Raw genomic sequence first — 24,145 nt, 5'->3', positions numbered from 1 at the left:
GAAAATGTCAATGCTTTGCCCTTCCAGGTCGTCCTGGCTGAACGTGTGTGTGTGTGTGTGTGTGTGTGTGTGTGTGTGTGTGTGGGGGGGGGGGGGGGGGGGGGGGGGGGGGGTTAAGTGTGACTACTGTATACCTGATTCTGCAGCTGGACGATCTTGTCATTCGAAGCCTGAGAGTTCTGGCTGATCTTCTTCATGTCTTCAAGCTGCTCCTTTAAAGTGGAAACTAGGAAAGTAAAGGTGGGAAATTAGAGGGAATTTCATTCAAGGCCTTATTTCAACTATAAACAAAATCCAATTCACAAAAGTCATTTAGTGGTCATTTTCCTCTGACATCATGCTCAGGGTGGAAGCTCAAGTGCTGTTATTATGGTGTAATGCCGTGTTTGAGGTTTACAAGCTATTTTAATATTGGGGGACTGACAGAGCATTAACATGTCATCACATCTTTAACTGATCAGCAACTGAGAAGACAACAGATAACAAAATCTGGACACGTCAAAATCAACACTATAATTTAAAAGTCATTAATCAACAGCTGCATTTTAACAGCAACGTTAGCTTTCAGCCACTTCCTGGCTCCATAGTATCATTAGCTCGCACAAATTTGCTAGAACAGTATTGAATTTAACTCTACTCAATTTATACAGCACCTTTCATACACAGAAGCATTAAGTGCAAAGTGATTCACAACAAGAGAGAAAACAGGGATATATGGACAGCAACAGTTAAATTATACAAAAATAATAATAACATATTTCTTTAAATAGTTAAAAATAATAAAATAATTTCAATTAAAGCAGCTGTTGGTAGTTGTGATATAAACATCAGTTCTGAGAGTGATTTAAAATCTCAACACTTCCCCTCTCCTCTCTGCTGTCGTAACCCCACCCACAGAAGATCGTTGTGCGCGTTCTATGAGGAAGTTGTGGCTTCCCAGCCAATCAGGGCGACGTAGTGCGGACGCCACTCGACCAATCAGGACAGAGGGTCGGGGAGTAGCTATGATTGGTCCATGATAACGGGAACGAGGGGAATAATAACATTGCTTGATACAAAAGGCATTGGAAAACACTGATGTCGCCATAATCTCAAATACCTTCACTTTCAGATATGTACCGATTGGTATTATGACCTTTTCTCCAAACCCAGCAGAAAAAAAGTAATGTTTTTTACACCATTCCTACCAACAGCGGCTTTAATAATTAAAATAAAAAGAGTAAAAAAGTTAAATAAATAGGAGTACAAAAAATCAATTAAAACAGTAAAATTTGAATAACATAAAATAATTACCAAGAAATAAAACTATTGTGAAGTCAAAAGAAACTTTGCTAAACCCTTAAACCAGCCTTAGTTGAAAGCCAGATTAAAATAGATAGGTCTTCAGTTTTAAAAACACAGAGAGCTTGTTGTTTAACATCCAAAGCAGAGTTCCAGAGTCTGGGAGCAGAATAACAGAAATCTCTCTCTCCGCTGCTTCAACAACATTTAAAAGGAAAGCATTTAAACCTTTCCAATAATGTCTCGTAATAAAATGCTAATTTTAGCATTTGTCTGAAACATAATTATGAGTAAGCTCATATTTTACTTTGAACTCTAGTTCACAGCCCCTTAGCAATATGTTACCATCCATTGTGTATTCAATGTGTGGATAGTTGTTGCATCATTTAGTGTCCGATTCAGCATTTAAGCTTCCAACTTGTGCATGATAAGGGAAAAATGGCTGCCAAAGAGTGTGATGATGGTCAATTTCCTGATTACAATAACATTAAACTACATGTGAGACTATCAGGTCCAAAATCCTAAAAGTGTACCGACAGAGTCTTCCATGGTTTTAAAGGTAAAACTTTTTCACCTAGCCATGAGCAAATTGCAGGTCACACCTGAATGCAGGCTGATTATTATGGGAAATAATGCTGAGAGGATGAGGGATTAGCATGCTGCAAAGACTTTCCTCAATGACTGCACTCCTTCCTGCCTCACTCTGCAATTATATCTTTAATTGCAAACTGTCTGAATCATACGTCGGCAGCACCTCATTATCTTTACCCTCATTCTCCAAATTGCGCCTCTTCTCTGCCTCCTGGTCAGCTTTTCTTTGGTACTCGGTGAATCTGTGCTGCTGCATGATCTTGTCCTTCTCCAGCAGAGACATGCTGGCCTCTGTAGTCTTCCTCAGGTTCGCCTGTGGCAAGGAAACAAAGAGAGCAGCTGGGATGTGGCAGGAAGGAACCCATTCATGATCTAGCCTTAGATTTTAAATGTTGATGTTTTTAACTACTTTAACATTCCTTTTGAACGTTCTCACAAAATGGCAGAATAAAGGCTGGAGTGTGTGTTTCTTTTTTATTGATATTAAATCCTGCGTTATTACATTCAAACAAAGGAAGAATGTAGAGAGGGAATAAAAGTTTGCTTTTCACCTCTTCATCCAGTTCTTTCATGATCTTGTCGATCTTGGTGCTTGATGCCCTGGGGAGAAGACAGTTTCAGGAACACATTACTACAATGAACATTTTTAGATTACGTTTCTCTGTTGTGCTGTTGGTTATTTAGTAGCCTGTCTATGTGACCAAATATTTTGCCCCCCGTCTGTATTTTCACTGAAAGCATCTCATTTACTGTATATGAATGATCTTACTCCATACCTGCATCGCTGCTCTAACTCATCCTTCAGCTGCATCTCGCTGTGGAGCTGCTCCTCCAGCTGGTGGTTCCTTTTCTGCAGGTTCTCCAGCTAAACAGAGACAACAGTAACATTTTAATGAAGAGCTTTAAAGTCATGAGGGGGGGGGGGGGGGGGGGGGGAATAAACAGAAGATCAAAATCTCAAATATTTTCTTTTTAACCCTCCTGTTATGTTCGTTTTTCTGGAACAGCAGTAATGTTCCTGGGTCAATTTGACCCAGGGCATATTCGATTATCCAAACGTGTCAGAACCCCAAAAAATCCCAATACACATTTTTTTAAATCTAATTTTTAACTCCATTACTAACCATTCAAATCAAGATTTAGTCCATTGGTGTTTTTTAATTCTCACAGATCATGGTTCAATGAGGATAACTTTCATTTAAATTCATGTTAAAACTTTGAAAGCCGTAAATATAAATACAATAGTTTTTACATGACATATTTTTGTTTATTTTATTATACTTTTTTTTCTTTATGAAGTGATAAATTAACACCTCTTCTGTCCCAGATGTTTATGCTGCATTTAGCTGGTTTTGAAGGCATATATTGCCTAAAATATACTTTAAAAAGGGTCAATTTGACCCGCAACATAACAGGAGGGTGAAGAAGTGTAGTGATCCACTTACATGACTCTTGTCTTCCTTTACGGAGCTGCTACGTTTGTCACTGGTCTTTGAGGAGGTGCGCAAAGGACTGCAAAAAACAAAGAATCAAGCTTTGTTATTCATGTTCCTACACAACAAATAGGTCAAAATATAACATCTTAAAGAAAGCTACCAGAGTTAGTAAATCTGTGGCATTTACTCCACAGTGAGGTATTCAAACAATGTCTACTGTGACAAATAGATTTCTGCCATGAAAACAGAGTGCCCTTTAGATTTCTATAAGATGTGAGAAATTAACATAAAGTGCATCACATCATAAATACAAAATGTTTAATATATGTGAAAGTATGTGGACACAAAGTTACACTACACAGAGTTCTGCACACTCATTCCTGACACAGTTTTGGGGGCAAAGTCTGTCACACTCACTGCTGGTTGCTGTAGTAAGTGAAGCCCACAAAGGGGAGCTGGTTGCCCACAAAGGCCTTTGGTACAGGGAAGGTTTCCTCCTCGCCCCGATCTTCCTCTATGTCGTCAAAGTTACTGGTGTCGACATCACTGCTCAGCTCAGGCACAACAGGAGCAGCCGCTACAAGAAAAAAAAACAAGTGGAGGCCACATGAGTTCTTCAAACATCAAAGAGTACTGTGTGCATTAGAGAACATCTTGTTACTTAACATGAGGCTGTGACTCAGAAGTTTTGATCTCAACCTTTCTTATCTTTTCTTTCAGAGAAAAACCTCAATGAAGTCACCATCACGTTACAATAACAGTCTGGAAAGTAAGGGAGTACATCTTCTGGCACAGTATTAAAACAAAACTCATCTGCATAGTTTGTTTCTCTGTAAAGTAATAACATCCTCAAAATAAGCATAAAAACAAGAAAATCCATAAATAAAAAATGTTAAGATTAAAAGGAGGACAAACTGAAAGAAAAATGTGTAAAAGTTAATAGATAATGTTTTTATGCCCCTGAGCTGTGGAACTCTCTGCCCCTGGACATCAGAGTGGCGAGCTCTCTGAGTGTTTTTAAAAGTAAACTTCAGACTTACCTTTTTAATCTGGCTTTTAATTTTGAGTCATTTACTTTTAGTCCTGGAATGCATTATCATAATCATTTTTTAACAACATTCATTTATTTCTTGTATTTATCTGGGTTTTTTAAATTTACTTTAACTGATTTTTAATTATGCTTTCTACTCTTGCTTACTTAATTAATTCGATTCTATTTTTAAGTATTTTATTTATGACTATGTCTTTTACTGTTTTACCCATTTCTGTTGTTTTCTGTCTCTGTTCTTTTTATAAAGCACTTTGGGCTGCATGCTTGTATGTATGAAAGGTGCCATACAAATAAAGTTGAGTTAATAAGAGGTATTGCAAATATCTAGTCTTTAAATAAATCTGGAATCAGATATTTTGTTGCCACTTAGTTTAAAATTCATGCAACCTTTCCTATCCTACTATTCTTACACTGTTGACCCCACAGTTTCTTTTGTCTCTCTCAGTTATTCCTTTATTTATTTATTTACTCCTCAATGTGTGCAACAAGGATCTGTCGTGCTAAAGTCAATTACGTCAACATATAGTTATTTTCCTATATCAATAGCAAGATGGAGGCAGGATGTTTTGGAGGAGGTCAGAAGGAAAGAGGAATACATTGTGTCATTCCTTTTTTGTTCTGTCTCTTCATTTTGCTCAAATTTGAATATCAGTAAAAGACAAAAACACAAGAAGCGACTGTGTGTGTGGACCCATGTTTCAAATAGGTTCAGCATTAATTTGTCTAAGTGTACAAGATTCAATCAATACAGCCTCTTTATTTTACATATATGTATTTTTGAGGTGAATTACCATCAAGAGGGACAAAAGGCAGAATTAAGACTCCAACTTTCCCCTGTATGCCTGTTTTTTCTGGATCACAGATCTCTTTTGAAACCGTCTTTAAAACAAGGGAAAGCAGCCAGCTAGCAGAGCAGCTCAGCCAGTGGAACGCCACCAAAGTGCTGACATCAGCCTAGTTAAGTATTAAATATAAAGCCACTAAAGAACTGACTCTAGCTCCTGGATTTAGCTCGACTTTTAAATCTCTCTCTGCTCCAGTGTCAATCCTGGCGCATTAGCGTTCGCTTCCCCTGCAGTTGGCCTCAAAAAGCTCTGTTCTGCCAATTATGACTCGGAGCAGGAATCACGTTCGGTCTTGGAAAGGATACTGAATGAATGGCTCGTCCGCAAGAATTTCCTGCAACTGTCTGTAGTAGGTCAGATGGAAAACATGATTGCTGGCTAAATGGCTGTGGTAACAGAGAGCAGGCTGCCAAATGAAACAAGAGGTGTGAAAGTATTCAGTCATCTTACTCTCTCTGATGTTCTCCCACGTCCACTGGTCATTCTTGAAGAATGGATGCCTCTTGATTTCGTCTACGCCGTTACGGCCGAGTCGGACTTCTCTGTGAGGGTCAGGGAAGACACACCGAGTTTAATCCTTTGTTCTCATGCAAACAGGCACACTGTGTTTTGTGTATTTATTCAAGATTCCCTCCACTTGTTTTCCTCTAGGCCAGAAAACAATCGATGCCTAAACAAGGGAACGGTCCTAAGATAGGAACCCTCCTCAGAGTCCAGCACTTAGCCCGCCTTTATCTAACCTGTCAGTCAGGAAAGCACAGATGAGATTCTTGGCGTCATTGGAGATGTCACTGTCGTCGGGGAAGGTCAGGGCATTCTTGTGGTTCATGATTTTGCTGTAGGTCCCCACCAGGGAGTCTGCATAGAAAGGAGTGTCGCCTGTGCACAGAACAGAAGACAGTTAAACGAGTCGGGGGTTACTGATGAGTCCATGGTGAGAGCAAACTGCTTGAAGGACACGTATAGAGAGTCAAAAACATTCTTCTGGGACTCATTTGAGTGTTTTATATCTTCTAGGATGGTTAAAAGGCTTTGTAATGGGTTTAATAAAGTTCACAAAAACTCACCAACTAGCATTTCGTACAGGAACACACCCACAGACCACCAGTCGCACTCTCTGCCATAATAGCCGTCTCCTCCTTGGGATTTCAGTACCTCAGGCGAAATGTAGTCTGGAGTTCCCACTGCTGTGTCACATCGTACCATACCATCCTGAGGCGGAGAGGCATTTTTTAAAATCAGCACTTTGAATAGTCTTTATTTAGACTCCAAAATCACGTGTAGTGAGTTTTCACATCATCAGAAATACACACATTTTCCTGCTTTCATACTTTCCAAACTTTCATATCATTGTGGAGAAACTAGATGACGTACCTTGTTCATTTTCATGCAGGTCCCAAAGTCTGCAAGTTTCAAGTGGCCCGTCCTGTCTAGCAACATGTTATCAGGCTTCACGTCCCTGAGGAGGCAAACACAACGTGGTATCAAACACACGTTCAACACAAACAACACATCAGACTCACGAGGAGAACAATAAAACCGAAGCACTTAACATGTGTGAAAGTGAAGGGAAGAGGTGGAAAAAAAGTTCCCTTCAAATCAGAGCAGTCTGGAGTTGCTGAAGTGTTCTGCTGCTATAGGTCAGATGTAATGAGGTGTGAAGGAGGCTGAGAGAGCAGAATTTATGTTTTCTCAAAATGTTCTTTTACTGCAACATCCAGAGGGCTAATAGGGAAACAGCGAGAGGACTATTTAATGCAGCTGTCATGCTGTGAGTGTTCCTCCACTGCAGCTGTGTGCAGAACTGAGTGTGTAAAAAAGATCAGTGCACATTTTATGAAAGGAAAACTATATTTAGAGGCTTATGCTAAAAAAATTTAACCATAAAAATATGGCAAGTTTGGATCATGGAACTTTAATAAAGTATTTAAAACTTTCACTAATCACTGCTGCACGGACTCTGAAGCAAGAGCAGATAATATATTCAAGCATGAGTTTTTGATTTATTAAATATATTAAGTTAGAATTGGTGTTTAAGTAACAGGGCTTTTATTTTGGAAACAAGTATTAATCAGACTTACTCATATACTTACAGGCAAGTACCGAGTCCTTGCCTTCTTGGATGAGGCTGACGTGTGATGGAAGTGGAGTATTTCTTTATATACAGACTTGACGCATAGCACTCCAGGTTACACAATTTAATTGGCAGCTTTGTATGGTCTTTTTCTGTTTTTTATTTTTTCTGCTCTTTCTCTACATTATTCATGTGTATTTATGTGTATGCATATGTATGCATGTGTGTGCATATGTAGGTTTTTATGTATATATATGTATTCCTACTTATTTTATTACTTCTCTTTGATTATTTTGTCATTTTAAATTATTTATTCAACAAAAAATGTCTTCATGTTTTTTCTATTAATTTACTTATCTGTTTACTTTATTAATTCTATTTCTAATATTATCAATTTTATTTTATTTAATTTCACATGTCTGAGCCCCAGTTTGATTACATTTGTTTTGTCTTTTTCTTACATTAAAAAAGTTACAAATTAAATATATAAAAAAAAGAAGCAAGTACCGAGCATTTATGCTAGGAGCAGCACCTCTGACCGTGAACTACTTCCTGAATGCTACAAAGCCACATTAGATCATAGGTTGCTACCACAGCTTCTCGTTCTTTCTATATTTTGCACTGTTGTAAAGAACCATAAAGGAGAACAACTTTAACCCCTTTACCACAGGTGAGGTTAATTAATATTCAAGTGTCTTACTCCAGGTGAAGCTAAAGGCTGACCAACAAACACAGAGGAGTTGTTACCTGTGAATGAAGCCCATGGCGTGGATCCCATCCAGAGCCAGCACCACCTCAGCTGTGTAAAAGCGGGCCCACTTCTCCGGGACATCATAGTTGCTCATCAAGTTAACCAAGTCCCCACCGGGCATGTATTCCATCACCATATAGAGGTAGCGGTCATCTTGGAATGCAAAAAAGAGCTGTGGGGAAGAAAGGATTTGTTAAAATGATGCATTTAAAAGAAAAAGTCAAAAGTGAGGACATCTTTTAAATGCAATGTAAGACACAGAGACACACGTGGATGTTTCATTTACGATCTCATCGTACCTGCACAACCCATGAGCTGTTGGCGAAGGCCATGATGTCTCTTTCCTCCCAGAAGAAAGCAGAGTCCGACCTCTTGATCATCTCAAACTTGCTCAGAAGCTTCATGGCGTAAACTTTGCACGTGGCTCTGTGTCTTACCTGGGGGAGATAAGAGGAGGGAGTAAGGTTAGCTTCATTAAGCATGTATAATCTGTAATAGTTTTAGAGCAAATTTTTTAAAAATAAAAAGCAAAAAAATACAAATGTATAAAAGAATCACAAAAGGGCTTACCAGCTGCACCTCTCCAAACGCTCCCCTGCCTATAACTTTAACCACCTCATAGTCCACTGCTCTCATGCGGAGTTCACGGATATTACTAATGGTTTCCTTGTCTGGAAAAAAGAAACAAAGAGAGAACGATGTTAACAGAAAATAAATGCTTAGCAGCAAAATAAAATATGCTAACTATGTTTGCAGTGTTCTTTAAGAAGAGTTTCAAGCTCTCTTTGTGAGAAAGGGACGGGCACTGTCACCGCTGTCACGTTCTGCTATGGTGTGGATTTTGCTACACCATCATCACCGGTTTAAAAACACATTTAGGTTTTTGTGCATACATGTTTTGGTTTTAGTGCATGATGTAAGTGTACTTCTCCTAACACAGATGCAGCTACAGTGGCAGGTGAAATAGTAGTGTAATGGAGTGATTTGTGACTGTCAAAATCTCCTCTGACAATGTAGAGCAGAGCCTTGTCAACAAACCAAACACTGCCTCTTCGTGTCAAAGTCAACGTGTAGAAAAAAAGGGGATTGTGGCACAGCGATCAGGTAAGCTTGTACTCTTCTCTTTCCAAGTTTGGCGTCAGAAAGTAACAGCGTTGGAGGGATTTTGTCTCCTAAAGTGAGTCTGAACTGATGACTCAGCTGTCTTCAGTCCAAAATGTTTAAAAGGACTTGTGGCTGTGATTCATGTACAAAGGATTGACTGTTAATACTGTAACTCCTGACAATCACAACTAAATACAGCTCTGCTAAAGCTAATGTTCATTCGATGCCAAACACATTTCATTTCTGAAAAAATCTTCAAAATAAAAGCCCCCAGTTGTTAACTTAGCACAATTCAAACTGTAAGATAAAGCAGACATCTAACATCAAAAAGAGGGAAGAAAAGGAATAAGAAATTCAGATCACAGAGATTCAAAGAGAGATACAACTTAATAAGAACTGAACACTGGGTGGTTTATAAACCATCCTTCTCTGGTCTCAGGCACAGACATGACAAGAGTATCACAGGCTTGTTTGAGTAAGTGAACATGTGTGATACCTTTTCATTTAATACTGCAATATAATACAGTTCCTGCAAAAAGCAAACAACTGTGATATTGATTTTACATCATACTGCCCAACCCTCCGCCATCTCTACGACCTTCATTTTTCCTTTAATATTGAATCTGCAACGGTGTAATGTTGGTGTCCCAGTTATGTGATTTTAAGTCATGTTAAAACCATTGACTGTATAAAATATGAACGTAGTATCAGTGACGTCACCCATCTGTTCCTGAAGAGCTGTTTTGAGGCCGATCGGCGGCGGCAGCCATATTGCTGCCGTCGAGCGATTGTGACGTAAAGAGGCGGGCTTTGAGCCTCCTCGCCAACAGCTACAGTGTTCCTGCCTGTCAATGAAGTCAGGTGTGCCTCTCATTGGAAGACTCCTAAACTCAATATCTTGGAAATTGCCTCATTAGAAAAAAAATTCACCCCCCTCACAGTGTGTGCCGACTGAGAAATGAGCTATCCAGACTACACTTGTCGTTTGTACCAGGCTGTAAACATGTTTATTTCTGCTGTAAGAATCTGCTTTTTTGAATTGGTGTGTATGTGGTTTCCGGTACTTCTGGAGCCAGCCTTAAGCTGATCCTTGATGAACTGAAGTTTTTAGCAGCTCCGCATTGGACTCATATTTTTAGACCGGAGTTTGCGGCTTGATTAAAGCGTTAGAAAAGCACAACACAGGACTCAGACATGAACACACACACAGTGCTGTTCCACCCTGCCAGCTCTGCTTAGCTCCTCTGATGCATCCACAGCAGTGGGACATTTCAGTCCCATCATCACAACTCTGTGGCATTTACATTAAAGATGAGAAATTACAACAGCATGAAAGTCCCACCTTGAACTGATGATAGAAATGTTGCTGTATTCTTGTGCACTGTAGCAACACAGCAGATCACAGGTCTAGGTGGTAAATTCCACAACCTGTTTATATAAAAGAACATTTTTTGTGTTTCTACATTTACAGCAGTTTTCCAACATTTCCAACATCCAGCCTGTTGGTGATCAGAGCTGACAGCTCCTCTACAGCTGAGGGATGCCGCTGCAGAAAAGTCTGTCGGCCTCTCCCTGAGGTAACAATACTAACTCGCTCCCCTTGGGGAGACAACATTCACTGGTCGGCCAAATTTGGTCATAGCTGAACTAGGGGGATAATTTCCAATTCACATGGGTCAAAACTGGCACAGGACCACATGGAGAGGAAGGGGGGGGGGGGGGGGGGGGGGGGGGGGGGGTGTGTGGGGCATCAAGTTCAATTGATCTAAAAATAAAGAGCAAGGAAAGAAGAACATTGAAGAGTGAGTCATTTCCACTTAGAACACAAGTTCCCGGGATCATGATCCCTTCTTTGCCAAATCCTAGAGGACCTAAAGGAGCATGGACGCCATGTTTAGAAGGAGGTACAAATAGGATTTCATGCTAGTTCTAGAGATATGCTGTGTGTTTTTACATGTGTGTGTGGGTGGAGCAGTTCTCACCATCTATACTGCAGCGCAATCATCTGAGGTGATTGGGTCGTGAAGCAAGATGCATGGAGAAGCGAGATTTAAAGTAAAGAGCCCCTCAGGCCATGCATGCTACTGGAGGAGCCGTGTCTCACAAGACAGCTAGTCCATTAGTCCGTATCCATCAATGCAGCTCAAACACTTGGCTGCTACACACAGAGCTACTGTAGCAGCAGTAATTGAGGAGATGTTTAATGGCAGTTTCAGCCGCAGGGGTTTACAGTAGCTTGGGCTGTCTATCAAATGTGGGGGACTGATTTTCTACATTCCATAAACTGATCGAATAACTTAAATTATGAGAACTGTAGCGGTATTGAAGGTGATTACTTGTGGGCGTGCATTTCTCCAATCTATAAAGTGCTAACATAGCAGTAAAGGTAAAGGTATCCAGTCCATATTGCACATGAATACAGATCTCAAGTAGATTTTGATGCAACATTATTTCCACTGCACAAAAATCCTTTAAGAAAGCAAAGAGAATTGAAAAGAGAGGGCGACAAAACATGCCTGAAAGGGAGGGAAATCTGCACTTATGACAGAGATGGTGGGAGTAAGCAATTGTTGCTTATTTAAAGTGTTTAGGTTAAATTATATGTTTGCCTGTATGTAATTCAGGAAATTAAAGACATACAGTTTATCCCTGTGATATAACATCGATGCCCTGCCCCCCACCTCGAACGCTGCTGGCTTTACAAGAACAAGTTCTGGCATAAACACTGAAATATGAGAGTTTTGTATTTCCTATAAAGTCACTGCTGAGAAGCTGCTTGTTTTTCCTTGATCTGTTAAAACATGAAGGGATAGATTCAGCCTTTGCGTTGGTATTTTTTTTGTTTGTTTAAGCGTAATCGTGGGGTTCCCCAGTCTGAGGACAAAAAGAGAAGCCATCACGATAGGCACCATGTGGGTCACCAACCATTTATGAAAGCCTCTTTGTTGGGGACACTAAGCAGCAGACACCTATTGTGTCCAAGCCTACATAGAAGCAGTGACCCAAAAACAGCCTTCTTGTTCCGAGCCCGGGCTTATGTACCCATATGTAGCAGGGTCTGCAAACACGGGTGTGCAAGGACAGGTCGATGTTAAAGAAAGGGATAAGAGGGGAAAACATGATGTGTGCTACTTACATCTATTCAGAAAGTTGTCAATGCTCTTGTTCTTCCTCAGGGCAGGGAAGTCCAGGTCATACACTAGTGCGTCCAAGCCGTCCTGAGGGAGAGAGGAGAAGGGTTAACAAGCAGGAAATCGACACTGCAGTTTGTTACTGCTGTAGAATCACAGTCAGCATGTAGGCAATCACAGGGTGCTGTCAGAACACTGGATCTGTACAAGAGTCTTTAAAATAACTCTGAAGAGGACTAGTAGTGTGCTTATGGTCGAAACATTATCAAATGTCTGATGTTTTCTAAATCTTGATATTCAGATTTCAGTTCTACTATTTGGTTAATAATGTATCAACAGAAAGCTCTTTAAATGCAGGAGAGACATTTTTGCATCATACAGTGTGTGTCTTAAAAGCATGTGACAAAGTAAGATGTCGAACACATACAGGATAGAAACTTCAAGCACCATTTGTGTTTCTGAAATCGTCTGGAACATCAACCACAGTTGCCCAAAGAACCGTGAACACGTCACGATTTATTACTCTTCCACAGGTGGAGGTAAAAATCTATTCTTGGGAGTGTCTGTGCGAGTGTACTCAACATCTGGAGACTACAGTCAGCTGAGCATTCATCATAAGCACTGCTGCTGGAGGACAATGCGATCTAAAAATGAACTAATATTTCACGTAATGTCTGACTTATGATTTTAATAGACTATCAGGAGGCAACAGTATCTGCTTTAGAGCTCCTGCTGGATTACGCAACTCCCACTCAGCTGTGTGCCACTGTTTAAGATCCATACATGAATGGGTCCTTAGAGTGACTTGTCAGAGGAAAGTGTTTGAAATTGGAATGCTAAAGCTAATAGAGCGCAATTGTTTATTAGCTTTAGCATATGCTTCCATATTTATATTAAATATATGTTAAGCTAACTCATGTAATTTTACTCTATGAAAGCTGAAGAAGTTCTTGTATCTCATCAAAAAATAACACACTTTTTTTATTCTTAGACACTGTCCTGAACCAAACACTGAAATTCTACTACAGAACTTTGAAGCCACTTAGCAAACAGGGATGGGTCATGATTTTTAAATACTTGAATATTTATTGATGCATTAAAAGTTGAAGAGCTAAAGCAAATATTATCTCATCAAAAAAATAAAAATTTCCATCGGTTTTTATTTATCGTTCAAAGTTTGTAATACTGTACTCCCACCACATGGTGGCAGTAACGCGCCTGTGAGAATACTACATACATTAACCTCCGGTCTAAAAATGTGAGTCCAATGCGGAAGTGCTAAAAACTGCAGTTCATCGAGGATCCGCTTGAGGCTGGCTCTGGAAGTACCAGAAACCACATACACACTTATTCAAAAAAGCCGATCTTTACATCAAAAATAAACATGTTTACAGCCTGGCACACACTGTATTCTAACGTGGCAATTTCAAAGATATTGAGATTACGAGTCTTTCAATGAGAGGCACAGCTGACTTCATTGACAGGTGGGAACACTGTAGCTGTTGGCTAGGAGGCTCAAAGCCCGCCTCTTATGTCACAATCGCTCAACAGCAGCAATATGGCTACCGCCGATGATTGGCCTGAAAACAGCGCTTCAGAAACAGATGGGTGACGTCACGGATACTGAGTCCATATTTTATACAGTCTATGATCATAACTGCAATAAATAGGAAAAGAAGAAAAAAACATGGAGACACCATTGCTTGAAGTACAGGTGTACAGCTGGGAGATTCAGAAACGGATACAATCGCAGAATGAGCATGGCTGTCCAACGTAAACATAAGCAACGCTTACAAATACGAAATAATCGATTACAGGCAGATGCCAGTGACTTGACACAAAGGAATAAAAGAGGTCTCTCCATGTACAGCCAACTCATGTACTCGTTTGCCGTACGCAGCGCATTCCGCCCATTATTATCACATGATCATTCATAGCTGTGATAAATACCCGTGTTCACACGACCAATCAACATTTTTTACTGTTCAATATCACAGCCATAATAGTATGTCAAAACAGCATGACATCTACTTTACTTAAAAAAAATGTCAAATACAAGGCATAACGATAAAAAGACATGTTACGAGAAGTAAAACACTATTTACCATTGTTCTTTTTCAGATGACAGTGACTATCGCATAACCTAGTATTTTTGCTTGAAATATCCATCTCTGTTAGCAAACATATTGGCAAGAAATATTTCACAAGTTTGGAGATGAACACCTTTTTTAAATGTTTAAAAAGCGCCTGAGGTAGATTTTGGTTTGATGACCAAAAGCAGAATTTCCCACCCTGGTCACAGTTTCTAAACGCAGCAACTGAATGAGCGATGACTGAGGCAACAGGGTGGTGCCGAACATAAACAAACAGTGAGGTGAACTCCACAATACAGGGCTGCAACACCTACCAAAGTTAATGAGGTTATTTCCCCTCCGTCTCACCAGTGTCTGACCCCTTTTTGGAATTGATTTAACTCAAACCCAAATTGTGTTTACTTTTTAAAAAAATGGGATTAAAATTAAAGGATGAGTATAATTGAAAAGGAGGAAATACCTATCTAAAATCAGGATGGAAGAGCTGTATTCTGAGACACAGTACAGGCTAGATTGGCTCAAGTCAGGCGTATAAGTGCTACTGGTGGGATTTAATCTAATCTTCTATAATCCACAATGGCTAAAAGAAGACAGGCACACAAACACTTGAAAACAGAGCAGAGTTATGCATTTCCTTCATTTAGCAGGTGCGGACCAGATGTTGAAACAAAGCAAGTCAACCAACCTACATTTTTTATTCTTTATATAAAACAATGCATAGCCCAGCTGAACAGACTGGAAAATATGAACTGCATAAAAATGGATAATTTATAGATGATTTATTCACTTGTGGATGTTTGCATCATCACTATGAATTCACTACTACAGCAAGAATCTGGTAATTCCTGTATCATGAATGATCCTCTGTTACATAGTGACAGACTCATTTTTGCTTCTCTGAGCAAAGCAATGATGACATGGTGAATCAGCAGCTCAGACCCACTGAGGAATCCTCTTAAGTAATTCTGCTTCTGCTGCTCAGCAGTGGAGGTCAGGGCTAGACCCCTCCACCCACCTAGCCCCACTCACCCATATGAGACATAAAACAAGCCATCGCCCTGTGGGATGGGTGGGATCTGGGAAAGGGAGGGGAGAAGGCAAAAGATAGGATGAGAAGAATGACATCGTAGACATTCACGGAGACAGAATGGGAGAAATTAATGACAGGGTAAGGTTGAGACTCACACACATGGCTGGGCTGAGAACCATGTGTTTGACTTCAAGAAATATATACATTAAGTCAACTTTCAGGGGGGAGGATTTATAAAATATGGACCGTAGGCTGTGAGGAAAAAAAAAGGGACCCTGTTGGTCATATAGAATCCAGCCCGCCTGGAAAAAAAGAAGGAGAAGAACCGAGTCCTTCAGGACCCTAATCACAAGGCTCTGTGCTCTGCGATGCACGTTTGCATAACTTCCTGCCGCAGAGAACTCTGGACAGCCACAGTAACATTCCTTAACAGGACTGTACACGTCAGAGAGCTATTTTAGGTATGTGGCCAAACAAGTTCTCAAACAAAAAGTGAAGGAAGGGAGGAAAAAAAATATCCATCCCAAGTATACAGTCACATAGTGAGCCTTATGTTCAATCAGCATTAGTGCCTGTGATGGAAAGGAGGAGGAGGAGGAGGAGGAGGAAGGGAGTAGAGGGATGGTGCATGTGCAGCTGGCAAGTCCAACAGAGGAACAAATGAAGGAAAAAAGCAGGGAGTTTTTTTTTTCTTTTTTTTTTTTTTTAAGTGAAGCACTGATGTGACAATGTGAAGCAGGTTTACCGAGTAAAAAGCAAAGTCAAGCATTTTAAATATGCTGAGTAGAAAAAACTGACACTAAATCAGCTACTGTGTGTTGCACTTCCTTTCAATGTAAAGACGGAGGGCTGGAACAGTGTCCGCATTATAAACTTCAATACAAGTAAAAATGAAAGACTATCAATACTTGCTCTGATACCATGGCAACAAATTAAACTCCTGGGCACCCTTAACTGGGTAGCTTTTTTAGTCACTACACTGCGAACAGATCTAGATCAGAAAGTCATTGAGCAGAGAGCAACATTTGACATAACAATAAATAATGTCTGACGTACTATTTCACCTATTTCATTAGCCGAGCTCTCTCTCTTACTTTATCTCTATATGCCTCCTCCACCACTGCTCTCTCTCTTTTGATTGCAGCAGCTCTGCGTTGAAAATATGACTTTAATTCTCTCTTTTCAGACGCTTTGGTACTTTAGAGCAGGGGTTCTCAAACTTTTTGGTCTTGTGAACCCCCTTTCAAAAACAATTTCAGCCAAGTGCCCCCTTGTATGGCCAAGAAAAAATTTCAGGAAATAGTATGAAAAAATAATATGAATAAATGTATGCATATGGATTTACACTGTCATAACTGAAATGAAAGATGACAGAAATTCAATACTTTTGTAGTGCAATATTTTTCAGAAAAAATTCAAGATTGAGGCAGCTAGTACCTTTTGATGACCCAAGGAACACACCGATTTATTTCTGTCAAACAAGAAGCATTTCAACCACTTGTCCATTTTATGAATGAATATGCTCAATTTGGAAATAGTGCCCTATTTGATGTTGCATTTAAATACAAATGAAATGCATTTAATAACGTTGTTTGAATAAGATTTGTTTTTTAAATTTGTTGTGATGCAACTTACATTTGTCACATACCCCTTACAGTACTCCCACGTACGCGTATCCCCATTTGAGAATCACTGCTTCAGAGTACTGTCTCATGTTAAAATAATGCAGATTGTTGTTTTAAAGCATGTAGTATAGAAAAGTATTGAACATTTTGGCAATCTTAGATGGAAGAGATAGAGCTTTATTCAGAGAAGCAAATGTGTGCTATACATTCAATTCATAATCTTGATTTTTTTATTTCATTTTGGGGGAATAGTCTCTTTTTTGCTACATTAGTATTTTAAATATCTATATATTATTTAGTATATAAAATATCTGAGGCTTTGAAGAAATGTTTTTAAATATGTCATAAAAATTCATATGAAGCTACACCCATCAAATCTATGACTGCCTCAAAGGGTGTCAAGGAATGTTGAAGTGATTGCTATCTAATAAAGGCAGATTCAAAGATGCGTACCTGAATGTCTCACACGTTACTGCCTCTGCCTTGGTGTATCTCACTCAGCATATCTGCATTTTGTTTACAAACACCCAACACACACAGAGATGCAGGGTCATCCAGGTTCAAACTATAAATATGAAACATAAGTAACCACAGCTGACATTTGGTTTGTAATCATCAAGGTTGAGGGTTCGTAACCACAGTCATCCCTCTCTATCTGGCTTTAGCTATCAGACCGCTGTGCCGCTGGGCCAGATGGGAGTAGCATGCCAGACTCAGCCCAAACGCAGCTCCAGGCTACGCTAACAAATATGATGCTAATACTCTGGGATCACTGACAAAAGCTCTTTTTGTGGCCAGTACTACAGAGTAATTTGTAGAGGTGATGCTGTTCCTAGATAAGCACTTATTTCAGCCAAAGGGCTCAAGACTTTGTCTCCTTTCCAGGCAGAGTTAAGGAGAGGGAATACAAGGAAAGATGTGCAGTACAAAAGGGCATAGAGGGATGGAGCTGTGTAGATAAAAACATCACAGGTCTATATTCTAATCTTTGTGAATCTGGGATCTCCTCGTTCACTGTAGGAGTAGTCACAAATCAATTTGTTACATTTAAAAATCTCTGATTTTATTTAGGGATGCACCAAAATGAAAATTCTTGGCCGAAACGGAAAACCGAAAATGAGGAAACCAAGGCCGAAAACCAAAACACCAAAATAAATTATTATGCAAATTATTAGTAGGGAGACTAGGGGACAGTTGTAACACTTGCACTTGCTCCAGGAATCACCTGATTCACTCTGCACTAGGGCTGTCAAAATTGCTCCAAAATGACAATCGAATATTCGCTCTAAAAAACCCATAGGTTCGAACCATTCGAATATCTATATTTGCGCATTAAGTCAATAACAGGTGGACAAACTAATACAAGGAGATTTCAGATTTAACATGGCTAAAACATACCTACACATTACAAAACAAGTAAATGACCTAATGGTCTATACCGTAACACTTTTAGGACTGTAGACATCTCGCTCGCTCGCTCGCCCCCCTCCCCTCTCTGTACGTAATGCGCTGAGTGAGTGCTGAACAAGACTTGTGCGAGCAATTAAAGGTCCCGACTCTTGTCCCTAATATAGGCAGGCTTCATTCAGTGATTCAAGCAAATATTAACATTAACTGAAGTTAAAGTTAAAAACGAAAAAGTAGCACTTACATTCTTGGTGCTTGTATAAAAAAAGAGAGGAAAAACTGCATTTTATCCCAGTGTCACTGATTGTCTGGCTCTTTTAGTCCACTGTCAATGCAGGGTCTTAGGCCGGACAGGTTATTTGCCAAAAACACAAGACAGTCCACATGTGAAGAAGACAGTTCACATGCAAAGAAGCCCGATCTCTTTTTATTCACTATATTCCCAGCGGAGAAAAAGACGCGTTCAGAGCGCACTGAGGATCAGGGGACGGAAAGATTTCTCTCTGCCTGTGCATGTGTGACTCCTGTGACCTGTCCCTGACCCGTTATGCAGTGCGCCCACTCGCAAAGCAGCCGCTGATGTGTTTTTTTTCCACAGTCAAATATTAATTTTCACAATCGAATCTCCGTTTTTTTAAAATATATTCGAATATATATTCGAATTTAGAATATTCGTTGACAGCCCTACTCTGCACATGCTCAGTTTAGTTGCAGCTAGTTTGTATAGCAGTTTGAACACACTGGGTTAAAAGAGCTCAAAGTTATAGACATAAATACCAAAAATGTTACAACTGTCCCCGGTCTCCCCTACCATTGCATTTATGGCTCTGACTGTGTACTGACCTCACTAAAATCAAGGATCTCATTGGACATATCAGACATCGAGGGTGCATGACCCTCATCTGGTTCAGAGAGATGAGTCCTTTTTTCTGTGCTCTCTTCTCCTTCTCCTGCACTGTACGCTTCTCCGTCTCCAAGTGGGTTCTCCACCTCCAAGCGGGTTCTCCGCATCCATCGTGGCCTGGATCATTTCTCGTGCGCGCTGCTTTATTCCCACATCCAAGTAATGATCTTTATAACGCAGATCAAGTACAGTCACGATGAAGTGCAGAGGATCCGAATAGATCTCAGTGAAACGTGTGCTGACAGACTCTAAGAGTGTACTTTTCATTGTTTTCACTCCGTGGTCCGTCCCAACCTCTTTGCTTAGAAGACGCTTTAGTGCTGCAATTAAAGGAAGAACAGATGAGGACATGTTGGACCTTATCCAGACTGGACGCGGTTTTTGCGTGCGTCATCACAACATTCTGTTTCGGCAATGTTGCTTCGGTGATAAAAGTCTTTCGCACGAAAATGCAAATTTTCGGTGCATCCCTAATTTTATTCTTAAGAGACAGGGTGAAATCTTTCGTTAATTCCCCTCAGTGTGACAAGCTTTGGGTGGCAGCACAGCAGTTTACAGATTATGTTTCACGATGTGGCAGTCTTGGGAGAGAAAAAAAAAGTCACTGGGAAAACAAACCAGAGCTCACAGGACTCCATGTTATCCTATTTCTGCTGATGCTGCTTCAGCCAGAGGGCGACACATCCCTGGGATTACTAAATAATAACATGTAAAACCATCTCATCAACCTATTAATGAAATGTGGTGGTTACATAAAAAAAATGTATAGTCATACAAAACGCAAAGGCCAGTGGTTGACATCACATATGGTTATTATTTCTTTAAGCTCAAGGGGAGAGAAATCCACACACACTCACACACACAAGCTCTTTTCCAGACATTAAAAAGTCTGAGTTAAAATTTCCATGGGAGACTCAGCCACATCATCCCTTTCTGCATGCCAGCGCGAGGCATGTGGACCGGCCTGAGTTGAGCCCTGCTTCTCACTTCCTTTTCTGCCACCTCTTTGAGACAATATGCTTTCCACATGTGAGCAATTGTGCAGACGGCCGTTCAGTTTGCCATGCAAATAAAGGCCGTGCCACTGCAGATCGGGCCTGTGGAAAGACTAATGTGATCATACAAACCAGTGAAGTTATTCAAAGCATGAAGCACCGCACTGCTTCCTCACTGCTAGCATTCAGCTACAGACAGTCAGAGAGGAATAGTCAGAGTGGAAGCTATCTCCACCTGCTTTTGTATTTATTAAAAATGCTACAATCCACTATGATTCAGATAATAATTCAAGTTTCTTTATCAACAGGCACTATGCCCAACCCGTGCTCTACATAACATCTACAGAGAGGAAATCCTATTTACCTAGAAAGACTGCATATCTAACAACTCTACTGGATAAACGGCAGTGGCAGTGAACTCAGGGGTGGCTAAACAGGGGCATTCCATTTCCTTATGAAGTCCCAGAGAGCGAGAATCACTGTCACAAATGCTTTCATGTCAAAATATAATTAAGCTACAGCAACAGTGGAGAGCACTCACGAGTTTCCACTGACCAACCGGGCTCCGGATTCTCAAGCCTGCCAGCTCTGCCCCCGATTTCTGACCTCACCCAACCAATAACCCTCCTTATTAAACATCATCTGAGTTCACTCCAGACATCTTCACAGGACAGGGGGTCGCAGAGGACTGTGGAAGTGGGACAAACTCAAGCGCTGAAGGAGCACGATAAAAAGGAAAGCAGGAGGCTGTAAAGTTCAATGGGTATATCAAACCATTACTCAAAGAATGGATCATTTTAGTTTGCATTCCTGCACATAATCAGCCGTTTGAGGGAATGTGGAGCTACAAATAGCTCAGCCAATTGTTGTTCCCCTGGCTGAATAGCTGAGGGGAGCAGTTTACCGCGGACAGGCCTGAACCTTTCTGACAATAGGGATGGATCAAACGCTGACTGTGACCGCTGCTACAGATACATGTTTCAGGCTCAAGGAGATGCCATTAGAAATAAAAAAAACAAAACAACTTGTTATTCCTTGAAGAGACATTTAGACTAATTAAGAGCTTTGTGTCTCCCAGTCTGCTTTGAAAACCAACCTCCAGGGAGGTGAGACACAACTTAGGTAGATTACCCAAAAAGATGACTATTCAGTGCAGCTTCTGCACTTAAGCTTTGCAGTAAGTTAAAGTAAGAAGAGGGCAATTTTTCTTTGCAAAGGATGATGGTGCATTCATGGACACAGTATCGAAGATTCTAGTGCCTTCTGTCAGCTGCATTACCACCATAGATTGTATAAATAATGGACGTAGTATCCGTGACGTCACCCATCTGTTTCTGAGCGCTGTTTTGAAGCAAATCGACGGCGGCAGCCATATTGGAAATGCGGAACTCAACCAAGCATAGTGTGACGTAAAGAGGTGGAGTTTGAGCCTTCCCGTCCGGGAGTCACGTCAGTCATGTCCTTATTTGGGCAAAAACTAGTAATCTTAATATCTTATGAACCGTCGCGTTAGAAAAAAATCCCCCCCCGTACAGTGTGTGCTGATAGAGAGGTTAGCTACGTAGAGCCAATCGTTTTTCTGAACCAGGCAGTAAACATGTTTATTAATGCTGCAAAGATCGTCTTTTTTGAATTGGTGTGTATGTGGTTTCTGCAGACAGCATCAAGCGGGTGCTCGATGAATTGCAGTTTATAACACTTCCACATGGGCTTCATAGTTTGAGACCGGAGGTTACCGCTTGATTACCACCAGATAATATTAACATGTCAGGAACACATGAGACAAACATTCTTGCATTTAAAGCCTAACTGTTCTTTAATATGTGTGAATATAAACACTTAAACTCTTTGTGTAACATTGAAGTTTTGTTGCCATTCATTGTTTAAAATGAACATATATAAACAAAGCAAGAGCCTGAATAGCACTACCACATCCTGAAACAACTAGTCAATCTAACCCTCATGAGAGCATTGTGAAAGGTTCACAGTGTCCAACTTCTACAATAAAAATAACCAGTTTTTTCTTCAGTTAATTGGCAATCTTATGTATTGATCACGAAGATCAAGTTGCCTGAAACAAGGCTAAATCATGAGGTTTTACTAAATGTAGTGTAAACACTCTTGACTGACAATCGCTCCAAGCCTTCATCCAAACACAGCTACAGCCACATTATCAGCGCTGACGACACCTTACAGGTAAGGTTTGTCCATTCAAGGCAAAGGTCGCTAAAACGAGGGCAGGTACTATAAAGAGACAAAACAAACACTGACTTTCTTAAGCTGAGCCTGAGTAGAGTAAGTGTGCAAGTAAACAAGGAATCATGGCAGGAAAAAAAAAGTTGTACAGGTCAGTGTAAAGTTAGGAGTCAAGTTATTAGGGCTGTTTGGTAAGCCTGGGCTGAATTTTGCTGAATTTTGCTGAAGGGGGAAACATGCTGGGTTATGATTGTTGAATCGGGATGATAATTGAATATGAAAAAGAACAAAAGAAACATACATAAGGAAGTTAAATGTTGAACACCGGCTATTTCAAATTCATCTTTTATTTGCTAGTAGTCCCATTAAGTATTTATAACAACATAAGTAGTGATGAGCGCCTTCCCTAAGTAGTCAACGTAGATATTGCCAAAGGATGAGATCTATTAAACACGTGTGGTGAGTTTGATTCTGACACATTCATCATGTCATTTACTTTAAAAGAATGACATTTATGAAAAACTTAAAGCTCATTTTACTTGTTTTCTAAATCCCTCAGACACAAGAGCATCCGCCCAGCTGTGCATGCAGCTTTCACTTCATTTATAATGCTCTTTGATTCTTGTTTTTGCCGTTTCTCTCCCACTACTCTTATTAAAGATTAAGAATCCAAATAACAGATGAAAGAAGGACCAAAACACAGAAGCCAAAGCACCCCAAGTGTCACACCAAGATGAAACACTGTTCCAGGAAACATCAATATTTCCTAAATAGAGGTAAAGCATCTGCAAAACAAGTTCCAACACATCAGCCGATGACACTTCACTGAAGGGCTAAACGAAGCAATAAAAGTTAGAACTCTATAATCCCACAAAGTGATAACAGACATTTTTAAATGTTAATTTTAAGAACTGAATTATTTGATAAGAAGATCTGGTTCATAATACAGAAAATACATAGTCAGAAAATCCTCAGACCCTTAATGTCAGTGAGCTTTCACATCACAATGTCAGGAATTCTGTCTCTTCACATTGGCTCTTAGAAGCCAGCCTGGAGCAGAGTGATAGAAGAGGGGGCAGCCAGTCCAGATAAGGCTCTCTTCTCTCCCAGCAGGATTTATTTAAGGGGTGAAGATAAGGGCGACAGGCCACTGTGCTCAACAGGCCGGCCTGAAGCTGAGTGTTAAGGTGCAGGCCGAATGTCACCATCGCACGACACAGACCAGGCTTCTTTGGGGAAAATGTACAAGCCCAACAGAGCTCAGGCGATGCCAGCTCTAGACTCAGGTATGGAAACACAGCCAGTAACAGACTTGCATTGTACATTCTGATGGAACCTATTACTCATAGCCAAGCATGTCGGCTGCTTTATGAGTTAAATGTCCTGATTCACGGCCTTCAGAAACATGAGTCTTCAGTCCACATAATTTTGGTTTATGGGTAGCGAGCAAAGCCCACACCCAGCTACCTCAGAGCTGCCTGCATGGCTTCAACTCTCTCCAGACGCACAGAATGGCTTTGGGACACACAGGGAACTCCAGGCCAGTCAAAGACAAGAGGTTATTTGATTAGCATGGAATTTTATTAAGCTGTGGGTGGAGTTGCATGGTCGCAGAGAGAGCCTCAGCAAAA

The 24,145-nt window shown here is 40.4% G+C and overlaps 1 protein-coding gene across 2 annotated transcripts in view; it reads right to left on the bottom strand.

Moving 5' to 3' along the window:
• The window catches only part of rock1 (Rho-associated, coiled-coil containing protein kinase 1), a 39,510-nt gene that overhangs the window by 11,150 nt on the left and 4,215 nt on the right, over nucleotides 1-24,145 (bottom strand). For both annotated transcript variants that reach the window (XM_034703828.1, XM_034703829.1), the window contains exons 2-15: nucleotides 12,270-12,351; nucleotides 8,600-8,700; nucleotides 8,329-8,466; nucleotides 8,026-8,201; nucleotides 6,579-6,663; nucleotides 6,272-6,416; nucleotides 5,945-6,083; nucleotides 5,655-5,746; nucleotides 3,726-3,885; nucleotides 3,318-3,384; nucleotides 2,649-2,737; nucleotides 2,424-2,472; nucleotides 2,050-2,185; nucleotides 135-226 (exon numbers count right to left, since the gene is read on the bottom strand). In XM_034703828.1, the coding sequence (XP_034559719.1) occupies nucleotides 135-226; nucleotides 2,050-2,185; nucleotides 2,424-2,472; nucleotides 2,649-2,737; nucleotides 3,318-3,384; nucleotides 3,726-3,885; nucleotides 5,655-5,746; nucleotides 5,945-6,083; nucleotides 6,272-6,416; nucleotides 6,579-6,663; nucleotides 8,026-8,201; nucleotides 8,329-8,466; nucleotides 8,600-8,700; nucleotides 12,270-12,351 (1,551 nt within the window). The remainder of the gene's footprint in view (nucleotides 1-134; nucleotides 227-2,049; nucleotides 2,186-2,423; nucleotides 2,473-2,648; nucleotides 2,738-3,317; nucleotides 3,385-3,725; nucleotides 3,886-5,654; nucleotides 5,747-5,944; nucleotides 6,084-6,271; nucleotides 6,417-6,578; nucleotides 6,664-8,025; nucleotides 8,202-8,328; nucleotides 8,467-8,599; nucleotides 8,701-12,269; nucleotides 12,352-24,145) is intronic.

Source organism: Notolabrus celidotus, chromosome 15, assembly GCF_009762535.1.
Source record: "Notolabrus celidotus isolate fNotCel1 chromosome 15, fNotCel1.pri, whole genome shotgun sequence".
Lineage (NCBI taxonomy): Eukaryota > Metazoa > Chordata > Actinopteri > Labriformes > Labridae > Notolabrus > Notolabrus celidotus.
The sequence above is the reverse complement of the archived record's forward strand: the minus strand, read 5'-3'. Positions and strand labels throughout refer to the sequence as shown.